The sequence below is a fragment of the Meles meles genome, chromosome 11, assembly GCF_922984935.1.
Source record: "Meles meles chromosome 11, mMelMel3.1 paternal haplotype, whole genome shotgun sequence".
Taxonomy (NCBI): domain Eukaryota; kingdom Metazoa; phylum Chordata; class Mammalia; order Carnivora; family Mustelidae; genus Meles; species Meles meles.
In genome coordinates this window covers 11,783,237-11,795,780 of record NC_060076.1, presented here as the reverse complement: position 1 = coordinate 11,795,780, position 12,544 = coordinate 11,783,237, and the positions used below count along the sequence as shown (strand labels likewise).

Here is a 12,544-nt window from a genome sequence, read left to right as displayed (position 1 = left end):
TGAAGTAGTATTCAATAAATGTTGCTTGAATGAATTTTGGATCAACCAAGACCACAGGAGATACAGGCATAAATACGGGACTAGAGGGCTGACGGGCCACAACAGATGGAAGCTTCAGTGCAGCAGGGCACAAACAAGGGAGTGGTTTTGTTTCCTTTGAGTGCATTAGGTAAGCCTTTACATCAAAGATTGGTTTTGCCAAACACAAAAAGAGAAAATGGATTCTAGGCAGAAGGAGCAAGTGCAAAGTCACAGGAGTGTGAAGCGATGTTACACTTTCTGGAAATTACACTACTTTTAATTGCCTGAAAGTTGCTCCCTTCCAGTAATGAGGCAAGGTGTTAGCTCAATTCAGTTCATTGATTCTTCATGAAAATGCCTGTTGTGTACCAGGCCCTGTGTGAGAGAGATATTTTACATGTATCATCTCATTTAATCCTTGCACCCTTGTCTCTCATTACACAGATGAGAAAATTGGGGCTCAGAGAGGTGGAGGGTCCGGCCCTGGAATACACTCAAACTCTTTCTGTCCATTCCTCATTGCCTCCCCAAGATACTAGACCACATCTGAACTCTCTCTACTCAGGTCGTACCCCAATGGGAGTATGTCCTCCCAGAACCTCAAGATCCATCGCTAATTACCCTTTGGGTCAGGAGATTTTTCTGTTCATTTCATTGTCTCTTTTCCTCCTTGGGAAACTGGAGAGCAGAATGCATCTGGAGTCATGGAGTGTTCCAACCTTGACCAGACGTTAACTATTGCCCCATCCGTCATTCATTCATTTCACAAACATTTGTTGAGCACCTAATATGTGCCAGGCAATGTTCTTAGTACCGTAGATACAAAACTGAGTAAGACAGACAAGATTTCTGCTCTCAGGAGGGTTAAGTTGCAGTGACTCATCAGAATTAGAAAAGAAGGTTTGGAGAGGTTATGTGGCCTGTCCAAGGACACATAGCAATCTTGTTACATGGGTAGGATGGAAGTCCAAGTCTGCCTGCCTCCCAGTGCTTTCTCCTCCCTCCTCCGTGGTGAGCATATCCTATCTCTTATATACCTCTTGCTTTGCCTCTCGTTAGTCTCTTTCCAGCAGGATGACTACAGAGAACCTCACCTGGACCAGGGTTACCCCTACTGAATTCATCCTCCTGGGCATCACGGATCGCTGGGACCTACGCATAAGCCTGTTCCTGATTTTCCTGCCTGTCTACCTAGTGAGCCTCTTGGGAAATATGGGCATGGTGCTGCTGATCCGCCTGGATGCCCGACTTCAAACGCCTATGTACTTCTTCCTGGCCAACCTCTCCCTGCTGGACGCCTGTTATTCCTCAGCCATTGGCCCCAAGATGCTAGTGGACTTGCTGCTGCCCCATACCACCATCCCTTACATGGCCTGTGCCCTCCAGATGTTTGTGTTTGCAGGACTGGCTGATGCTGAGTGTTGCCTGTTGGCAGCCATGGCCTATGACCGCTACATGGCCATCAGAAACCCTCTTCTCTACACAACAGCCATGTCCCGGCATGTATGCCTGGCCTTGCTGGGAGCATCAGGACTGGGCGGAGCAGTCAGTGCCTTTGTCCACACGACCTTCACCTTCCACCTGGATTTCTGCCGCTCCCGGGAGATCAACAGCTTCTTCTGTGACATCCCTCCACTGCTGGCCATCTCCTGCAATGACACCAGTCTCAATGAGCTCCTCCTCTTTGCTGTCTGTGGTTTCATCCAGACAGCCACTGTGTTGGTCATTGTCGTGTCATATGGCTTCATTGTTGGGGCTGTGATTCGCATGCGCTCGGCGGAGGGTCGCCGCCGAGCAGCCTCCACCTGTGGCTCTCACCTCACGGCTGTAGCCATGCTGTACGGGACACTCATTTTCATGTACTTGCGTCCCAGCTCCAGCTATGCTCTGGACGCTGACAAGATGGCATCTGTGTTCTACACTCTTGTCATCCCAGCTCTCAACCCGCTCATCTACAGCCTCCGCAACAAGGAGGTCAAGGAGGCCGTCAGAAGGACTTGGACCCGATTCTGCTGCCCTGGTCCAGAGCACTAATAAGAGGTCCAATGAGCCTGATTAGAACTATGACAAGACAAGAGGTCCCTTTCTGACCCCTGTCCCTGAGCCTCTGGCTTGGCTGACTCTTGCAGTTGTTGAAGGGACGGGAAAGGGGGAGAAGCTGATAGAAGGGAGGCAAGAATCTCCCAAGGAGGTTAATCTAGGACCAACATCTAGAGCCAGAACCAAGATCAGGCTAATGTGGCTGTTGAGCTGCCTTAGGTTCCTCGGTGTTCAAAACTCGAGTCCCTAGATATTACCAGGTGAACTTACTGGATGTATTTGCCACTTGAGCTTCTAGAAGGCTGATTCCCAGAAACACCGGGTTAAAACTGTGTTGGCCCCAAGTGTTCCTAGATTCTTGCCCTTTTAAGGTTCTTCATGACCAGTAAGGCTGCTCCTGCTCTCTTTGACCCCCAGAACGCATCTTCAGAACCCGCTCACACCAAAGAATGGGACTGAATCTGATAAAACAAATACCCCTACCTATTAGCCTATACATTCCATCTCTCCGGGAAATGGCTAAACAGCACAGGAAGATACACAGGCTCATTCCTAAAATTACAATAGTTAGGTTAGAATCTGGCCCCTGCTACATTAGGTCAGGTATATGAGGAGGTTAGGAAAGGGTTAGAATAGGGTTACGATTAGGATTCTGGTTATGCCTAAGACAACGGTTAGGGTAAGGATAGAGCCAGGGCTGGGTTTGGAATTTAAAAGCAATCAGATAAGTTTAGGATTGAATTGAAATTACATATATTATAGGATTTGGGTTGATTTTAATTAGTAGTAGGTTTGGAATAAATTTAGCAGTCAGAGTTTGGATAAACTTGAGCTCTTATTAGAAATAATTGAGGGTTAGTTTTAGAGTATAGGGCTGATTAAGGCTGGCGTTCGGGTTTCACTTTTATTGCTAGAGTACATTTGGTTTAGAGTGTAGTCCATATCAGAGATCTGTTAGGTAAGTTATATTTATGTGTGGATAAAATTTGTGATAAGTTTAGGTCACGGTCTAAAGTTATTATAGAGTTAATCTAGGTTCAGAACTAGATAAGAGTTAAACATAAGAAGAGTATTTTTTTAAGTATTAAATTGACGTGTCTTGGGTCTTCATTTAAGATTTATTTGGGGTTATAGATAATGATTCACATGTCCTAAAGCTTAGGGGTACAAGATGTTACTGGTGCATTTACATTTCATTAAGAATTGTGAACATACTCAGATTAGCACATGGCCCAGTACAATAGACTGCTTTGTGTTTAGAATACAACATCCAGAGGGAGAATTAGTGTTAGGAGAAGGAATGCCATAGCCCAAACCTCTTGGCTAACCACAGTGCTCTCAGCCTGCGGTCACTCTGCACCCTTCTGACCCAGTGCTCTTGGGATTTTCATCTACCCAGAGTTCACAGTGTTGACAGATTTTGCCTCCCTGATTCAGTTCCACGTGGGCAAGGCCAAGGCATGGCATTCTGCCTGGAAAGCCCCTCCATGCAGAGGAGCAGGACAGGAATGGACCCTGAGAGTTAGATCAGGAGCTGAGGAGAGATGGAGCATGGCCAGAGCCAACATCGGCTCCCACCTGATCCCCCTCCAGTTCTCCTGATTTGGCTGTGATGAGGCCAGAGATGGAGAGGTATGGCGTCCACACTCCAATAAGGTTCCCCACAGAGTCTCTTCTTTCCTCTCCACCTCACCCCTCCAACCTCCCTTTAAAGAGAAATCAGCCACCAGGCACGAGATTGCAAAAAGACCGAAGTTTCGACCTGGCTCCCTGGGAAGGTGACGCTCCTTGTCACCAGGACCAGGACGCTCCCTCTCAGTAACCATGGTCTTCTGGGGTGTCCCAGTATCATGGAGAGAGGGATCTGCACAAAAGTGTCTCTTCCTATCTTAGAAGATTTTATAGGTCTCCTGAGAGGGTCACCAACTTGTCCTGATTTGCCCAAAGCTGTCCTAGTTTTAAAATACCAAGTCCCATGTGAGCTCTTATTAGAACCTAAGAACCTGTGCGGAACTGGGAAAACCAGAATGGTTGGTCACCTTGTTTCCTGATGAGCCCCCATCTCAACAGCAGAGGGTACAATATCCTAGGTCAACACATTATGACAAAAGTTTCCCTAAATTAAAACCCCTTCTCCCATCACAGACTTTTATATCCTTTCCCAGTCCTTGCCTCCTTATCACTGTAACAACTCACAAGCCATGATAATGGTTAGAGGCATTATCAGGATATTTGGCAGCCTCCAGACTGAAAATATGATGTTTGCCCCCAGTTCAGTAATTTATACTTAAAGACCTCTTCTCCGGTCTTTTCTTCTTTGTGCATGTTCTTGGGCTCTCATGACATGTACAGGCCCCACCACGATCAGGGAAGTTTCTAGAGGCATCTGGCCCCTTCCACTGTCTTGACACTACAGGATGTCCGCCGGTCCTCCCACATGGATAGCATCAGTGGAACAGCAAGAATTACAATATTAATTACATAAATAATAAAAATAATAATGCAATAATTGCAGAAATCCTACACATTAACATGAAGTTGCAGGCTACTATGCTGGGCCTGTTTGATAGACAGAACAAACAAAAGAGAAGAGGAAGGACTGGGAGACAGTAACAGCCCAATCCGGAGGATGAGGGAAGAGAAACAGATCCTTGACCCCAAAGTGAAGTGTCCAGGAAATTTCCTCAATTCTGGTCAAATATTTCCCTTTTAAACCTCCTTCAACAAACACCATTTCCCAAGATAAGCAGTCAGGACAAGAGCAGGCTTGAGGTGGGGGGAGTTGGGGGTCTGATTCAGGGCAGTCACTGTACAAGGTGTTGTGGGCCTTACAGCGTGGGTGGGAATTGGGAAAGGAACATTCCGTGGGGGTAGGACAAACAGATATAAAGACATGGCCATGAAATGAGCCCAGACCATGCAGGAGATTTTAGGGACACCAATTTAACTGGCTTGAGAGGGGCATACTAGAAAAGAAGTAGAGGGAAGTCTGAAGACTGAAGGTCTGAGAACGAGCAAGGTCATGGGTGAGGTCTTAGGTAGGGGAATGCGGACTCTATCCAGTAGGCAATGGGAATCACTGAAAGTTCTTATGTTCCAAACCCCCCTTTATGGCTGTTCTGACACGGAGTCATGCAAAGCCATTCCCGCCTGGAATGCTGTGTGTGGCACCATTCCCTTGTGTCACGGTACACACCCAGCAACGCAGACCCGTCCCCAACACAGAGACGTCCATGCACAAAGGAACACTCTCATAGGCACGACCACCCACACAGACACAGACGCAGCAGCACACTCACACACGTGCTCCAGTCGGTTGCACGGAGGCACAACTGCTCCCTCCACACCCAAGCATATCATCCTGCACAGTCACACGTGCAGTCACACAACCACACACACTGCCGGTCACCAGAGGCACGGTCCCTCCCACACTCCTCCACTTCCTGCAAGAAGCCACTGGCAACAGCGGAGGGGGACAGGAGGGTTGACCCCCTGGGAAGCTACGGCTGTAAACCCTGAGCTCCCCTGCCCCCGACCCCAGTCACTGTTGCTCGGGGCTCAGGAGTCAGTCTGACCCTTCTTTCTGGCCTTCCCAAGACAGGGACTGAGGGGCAGAACCCTCCCTATGCTTGAGCTCCTGAATGTCCCTCGAGTTGGAGGCAGCACCAACCCCCCTTTTTCCCATCAAATTGGGCCCTAGAGAGGCAGCATAACAAGTCCCAGAGCTGAGCTGCGTCCTGCCCCAGGGATGAGGGCCAGGGGAAGGAGCGGTATTGCCTCTGGGGGTGTGGAGGATGCTAAAGTGTTCCCAAGCGTCCAAACCCGGTCAGCTGTGGCCAATAACTCCCTCCTCAGACACCCCGGTGACAGAGCATGCCGGAGCCCTGCTGCCATTCCCTCCTGCGATGCGGAGAGGCCAGAGGGTACACTGGGGCACGGCGTGCAGACCTGTTTTCCCACATGCGACTGTGAGCATGAGACACACGTGTGAGTGTGAGAGTGCCTGCTGTTTGTGTGAGGCCATGATTGTGCATTACTGTCACTGCACAACGATGTCCAAGGGGAGGCAGGCTGGCGCAGCTCTGTGGTGACCCAAGTGAGTGAGTGTGACCACGTGCATGACAGTGGGAGGCTGTGGGCCCCTGAGGCTGTGCGTGATGACAAGGTGATCGGCGAGGGGATCAGGTGTGCCTAGCATGGGCAGAAGCATGCCCTGGTAGAGCGCTCACACAGAGCAGGTGGTCGGCGGAAGCACAGATGGGCACGGCAGGTCCCAGTCGCTGTACATGGTGCTGTGAGTTTCCACGAACAGGAGCATGTGACGATCGTCACTCTCTGGCCTCAGCGCTATGTCATGATTATATCTGAACATCTTTTTACACGTATGACGATTTGAGTCTGGGGGTTTGTGGTTTCACTTGTCCACTTCCACATTTCTGTATATTACGGATTGTGCCTGTGCATTTGCAGAGACCAGACCCTCCCGAGGCTGCGCAAGTCTGCAAGCCCGCAGGGCTGTGTCTGTGATCATATACGGATGTCCTACAAACAGCTCCATGAGTTTTAGTGTTCATTGACACCAGTGTAGACACAGGTCAGAACAGGTCCAGTTTATAAAGAGCTTGCCCTCACCACCCTACCCTCCAACCACTCACCCTCCTGGAAGGTGGCACGTGATGGGGACTTTGAGAAAATGCTCTACAGGGAGCCAAAGCCAGAGAATTCCTCTTACACAATGGAGGGGAGAAAAGGAAGACACTAGGGTAGGGAGGGCCTTTATTTTATGTGTTTTATATTTTTAATAGAGAAGGACACAGGAAGAAATTAGGATATTATTCCCCTGCAGGAATGGTCTCAGCAAAGCCTCCAGCAAACCTTGTCCTAAAACCCCACTCTCAAGATTTCTGCAGCAGATACAGATGGGGGAAAATGAGAGACGTAAAACAAGTTGCCATCTGGCTGGTGCCTCTGTCTGTGCAAGTTTCTCCCAAAGGGTTGGACATTAGCTTGATTCTCAAAGAGTGCTTGATCTCATGGGGAAAGTTCTCTAAGGTATATAGGGAGTCATCCCGATTCTTGTGTTCTATTTTTTTTTGGCGGGGGGCAAGTCTGAAAATACCTTTATTCTTCTCTCACACTTCATTGTTATTTTGCTTTAGCATCGAATTCTAAGTTCAATACATTTTTTTTCCTTCAGAATCTGAAGATACTGCTCAACTGTGTTCTATCATCCGCAGCCAGTGGAACACTTGAAGGCACTCCGGTTATCAGAACATCATCAGATCCTTGTGCTCTACCCCCTTGGGAAGTTGGGGCTCTTCTCTTTATCCTCGGGGTTCTGAAATGTGTGGTCCTCCCTCCTATCTTGTTTTGTTCTGTTTTTCCCCATTTTTACTTTGTGGAAATAAGTGCCTCATGGTCAGAACTCTTACCTGCTGTGTGGATCCTCCCTCTGTCTTTTCTTCCATACTTTCTTCCTGCTCCAGTGTCCATCCTGGGCAACATCTTTTGTTCTAATGTTGCTTAAAATCACAAAGTGTCTGAGTTGGAAGTGGCCTAGAAGATCACCTCGTTCAATTCCCTCATCTTACAGATGGGAAACCTAAAGCCAGAAAGGAAGAGGGTTCGGGCGGTGACATGACTTGCCCAAGGTCACACCTGGTCATCCAAACCCATGATTTCCCCCATGGCCAGGAAGCCTTGAGAAATGTAGTCACACTTCACCCTTCTCCTTAGACTGGGGAGACGCCCCAGGAGTAGAAAGAACCCCTGTGGTTCTAGGGGAAGAACCAGCCCAGCCATGGATGCTACCAATGAGTCTTCAGAGGGAGCCCCATTCATCCTACTGGGACTGACCACAAGTCCTGGACAGCGGCGGCCTCTCTTCCTGCTATTCTTGGTCCTGTACGTGGCAGGCATCCTGGGTAATGGACTCATTGTGGCCGCCATCCGGGCCAGTCCAGCCCTGCATGCACCCATGTACTTCCTGCTGGCCCATCTATCCTTTGCTGACCTCTGCTTTACCTCCATCACTGTCCCCAAGATGCTGGCCAACTTGTTGACCCATGACCGCTCCATCTCCCTGGCTGGCTGCCTGACCCAGATGTACTTCTTCTTTGCCCTGGGTGTGACTGATAGCTGTCTCCTGGCTGCCATGGCCTATGACCGCTACGTGGCCATCCGGCACCCTCTCCACTATGCCACAAGGATGTCCCGGGCCGTGTGCACAGCCCTGGTGGGGATGGCATGGCTGGTGTCCCACCTCCACTCCCTCCTCCATATCCTGCTTATGGCTCGCCTGTCCTTCTGTGCCTCCCACCAAGTGCCCCACTTCTTCTGTGACCACCAGCCTCTCTTAAGGCTCTCCTGCTCTGACACCCGCCACATTCAGCTGCTCATCTTCACCGAGGGCGCCGCGGTGGTGGTCACTCCCTTCCTGCTCATTCTTGCCTCCTATGGGGCCATTGCGGCTGCGGTACTGCGGCTGCCCTCAGCCTCTGGGAGGCTCCGGGCTGTGTCCACCTGTGGCTCCCACCTGGCAGTGGTGGGCCTCTTCTACGGAACAGTCATCGCCGTCTACTTCCAGCCCACATCCCGGTATGAGGCAGAGCGGGGCCGTGTGGCCACGGTCATGTACACCGTCGTCACCCCCATGCTAAACCCCGTCATCTACAGTCTCCGGAACCGCGATGTGCAGGGAGCACTCCGAGCCCTTTGCCCCGGACCGAGGATCTCAGCTGCGGACTTCTAAGCCCCGGACGCCGCCGAGGAAAGACTGCATCACCCACAGGGACAATTCAAGAATGTGTTCATCTGTTCTGTGCTTTTTCTAAAATCATAGTCATAGCTATCACTTTCCAAGCACCTGCTATGAAGCAGAGCCTTGCCTGATCTTACGTTATTCCCACAAAAATCGGGGAAGCGGATATTATGATCCTGTTTCACAGACGTGGAAACTGGGCTCAAAGACGAGAATGGACTTTTCCACGTTTACATGATTTTTAGGTGGCAAGGCTTGTGCCCATTCTTCCTCATCATTCCTTCTTCCAACACTCACTCCCAGGCGCTTAGGGTGCATGCTACCATTTTCTGACGACCTAAAGCTGTAAGGGAGGGTGCAAATCCCCAGGTCTTGCTTTGGGGGGACTGACACCTTATTTTCCATCACATCACTATGTACTCCCAAATAATTGACTTCTCAACTGTCTGGGACATGGACAAAAGTTCACATACCCATGCGTCAAGGGGCTGACCTCTCCCAGTGTACCCAGTCTGGCGGGTAGGAGGCACTCCCAACATCTGAGATGAATAAATGATCATCTATTTTTATGCTGATAAGCATTTAGAAGCTGTCCACACTTCAAATTCTTTGCTATTGTACTTGTTTACTATGACGCCACCTGTCGGCTACACCAGGAACTCTGTAGAAGGTGCGTGCAGTGGGCATGCATGGTTAAGGTGGTGAAATGAACCAAAGCAGGAAAGAAGGGCTGGGCTGCGAGCATTAGGGACAGGTGGCAGGTGGAAGAGGTGGTCTTTAAGTCTTTATCATGGGCCGGCGCTTCATTTGCTTTTACCCACACGAAGCAAGTGTATTCTTACTGCCACTTGACAAGGGAGGATTGAGGCTCCCAGACGGCGGACGAGTCGGTAGCAGAACCAGAACAAGCCCTTCTGCAGCTGGAGGTGCGCAGGTGCATTTTAAAGGGGGTCCCCACAGAATCCAGACCCCAGGTTTGGGGGCCTCAGTGGAAGAACTTGCAAGAAGAAATCCCAGACCGGGGCAGGTGCACCGGCTCAGGTGAGGACACATTTGGGGTCTGAAAGGCTTCATAATATGCCCAATTTTTTACAAAAATAGGTTTATTTTTTTATGTCCACAGCTCTCCAAGAAATCCACACCCACCCCACCCCACCCCACATACCCTCCCCTTTTGGGCTCTTCCCTTTCCAGGGAGGAGGAAGGCTGTAACAGTCTGGGCTTACCCACGGGCCTTTCCAGGTCCCACTCTCAAGCCTGCCACCTCCTGGTTCTGGAACTGCTACACTATGCTGTTTGATCTTAATTAATTAACTAATTAATTAATTAAAAGGGAGCTTAAAGATCTTTAGCAGTTTCAGCAAAACAAAACAAAAAACAAAATATTTTTAAAAACTTCTTTTTTTCGGGGCACCTAGGTGGCTCAGTGGGTTAAGCCTCTGCCTTCAACTCAGGTCATGATCTCAGGGTCCTGGGATCGAGCCCCGAATCGGGCTCTCTGCTCAGCAGGGAGCCTGCTTCCCCCTCTCTCTCTGCCTGCCTCTCTGCCTACCTGTGATCTCTCTCTCTGTGTCAAATAAATAAAATCTTAAAAACACTTTTTTTCTAATAAACTGACACAGAAACATATATAAAACTGAAAGGGAAAAAGGCAGCACAGTCTAGGTGAGATGAAAATCAAAAGCACCTTCTCTACTTCCTGGATGCTTCTCCTCCACCTCCCCGAGGGGCCCCCCCGATCTAATCCAATCCCTTCATTGATACACTGGGGAAATGAGGCCTGGAGTGGTTAAGGGACCTGCCCAAGTTCACACACACTTAGTGGTAACCTTCAGGCTTCCTTGCTCAGTCCACCAGACTCCATAGCTCGCCCTGCACGGACACTGAGGCCACTTTTTCCTGGTCCCCCTTCCACCCACCCGCCCCCCAGATTATCTGCTCATGATATGATGCCAGATCTTTGCTACTCTCCCAATCACCTGTCCCTTGCTTCACAACCCACATCCTCCCTCTGCCTTCTCTGAAGTTTCACAAAGATACTGGTTGTGAGGCTCATCAACCATTCCACACCTGCACCATCAGCCCTAACCAAGGGAAGAGGGTGTGTCCCAAGGGACCTGGACACACGCTATGAGCTGACCACGAGGGACCTGATCTGAGTTCTCTTGGTGTCTCTAGAACCTGGCACAGAGAATAGGTATGCGATACGCTGTTGCTTTGTCTATCTTCTGATCTTCTTCCAGGCGATGTTTCTGCATAAGGGGAGAGGGACACAGTGGGGTTTGGGAGATTACCAATACTTCCTTCTTCTGGACCACCAGCCCTGACCTGGTCATCCTACCCAGGTGTCATCCCAAAGAATTAGTCATACCCTGGAACAGTGCTCCACTTCCAGACCCCCAGTAGGACAGGCAAGAGAAGGGAATGACAGGCATGTAAATAGCCTCAGTCACCAGGCATGTGGGTCCCTGGGCCCCATCCCCAACCACTCCTACCTAGATCTAGCCTCTTGCTTTACTTTGGGTAGACCTCTCAGCTGACATTGACATGAAGACAAGAGGATAAATCCTTCCCCAAACTCCAGAAAGACTACAGAGGAGTTTTGTTTTGTTTGTTTGTTTGTTTTTAACAGAGGAGTCCTTAAATCCACTAAAAAATATCCTCCTGGAGCTTTTTCACATGAAATATAAAGATACCAATTTTGAACACCTTAAGCAAAATAAGCATATGCAAATGCTCGTATTTTCTGCTCCCAGGCTGTTCCCCTGGAAGAGCTTATGCTTACCCCAGTGAGGCTGCTGTAGTTCATGGTGGTCCCTCTTCAGAAAGTCTTTATGCCACACACAGAAACCTGCTTCCTACCCACCATATCCTTGACTTCGTCCTGAGGTGACTTCCGGCCATTTCAAAATCCATCTAGCCCACCCTCCCAGAATCAATATGTTCAACTTTTCAGTTTATTCAGAATAACATGGAGCAATATGACCCACCTCATGAAGAAAAAAACAAACAACTGCATTTCAAGAAAGGAATTTGGGTCCACCTCTATACCCTTGCTTCTCATGTAATCTTCCTGCATTATAAAGCAAGGCAGTCTTGTTTCAAAGGTGCAGCAACTGGAGAGATCTCAGTAGTGAAAGAGACTCCAATCATAAATGGTAAATTGATTACTCCACCAGGTACAAAGGAAATTTCTATAACCCTATATAACCTTTCATGCAAGGACTGCCACCAGGAAAATGCAACCAGTACACATGAAAAATAAGAACACAAGACTCCTTCTCAGTGCAGATATGGCTGCTTTAAATACTTGGGATAGAACAATATTCCAGGCAACTGATAGAGCCAGCCGCCTAGTTCAGATGACCCCCTAACTCGCCCTATTCACGTCTCTTTCAGTGTCTTTCCTCCACTCCCTTTACTTTTATGTGCCTCTCCTGTTTTCTCATTTCTGTCACTGGTTCCTACTCTCGTCCATTGTTCGCTGTCTTCCCTCTCTTACTATTACTTACCAGGCACCAGGACCATGCACACAGCTCTTGCACTCATGTACATAATGGTAGCATGGATTATGATCCAAGCCAGAAGACAGGTACAAAGTGCTATATAGCAGCATCTAAGAGGAAGCAAGGACTTGAGATTGAAGTAGAGTTGAGGAAATTCAGGGAGGAATCTCGTCAATGACATCAATGGCCCCCATTCACCCATCCCTGAACCCATGCC

The 12,544-nt window shown here is 49.1% G+C and overlaps 2 protein-coding genes across 2 annotated transcripts; both read left to right on the top strand.

Annotated features, from left to right (window-relative positions):
• Positions 1-1,095: 1,095 nt before the first annotated feature.
• Positions 1,096-2,055, top strand: LOC123952524 (olfactory receptor 5C1). Its single transcript, XM_046021803.1, has one exon. It carries the CDS (start codon positions 1,096-1,098, stop codon positions 2,053-2,055), a length of 960 nt encoding a protein of 319 aa, XP_045877759.1.
• Positions 2,056-7,861: 5,806 nt separating this feature from the next.
• On the top strand, positions 7,862-8,812 carry LOC123952523 (olfactory receptor 1K1). The gene has a single exon (XM_046021802.1). It carries the CDS (start codon positions 7,862-7,864, stop codon positions 8,810-8,812), a length of 951 nt encoding a protein of 316 aa, XP_045877758.1.
• The last annotated feature ends 3,732 nt before the right edge of the window (positions 8,813-12,544 follow it).

What these genes read in the sequence shown, in the direction of transcription:
- LOC123952524 (XM_046021803.1), top strand. Translation starts at nt 1,096, where the DNA reads ATGACTACAGAGAACCTCACCTGGACCAGGGTTACCCCTACTGAATTC.
- LOC123952523 (XM_046021802.1), top strand. Translation starts at nt 7,862, where the DNA reads ATGGATGCTACCAATGAGTCTTCAGAGGGAGCCCCATTCATCCTACTG.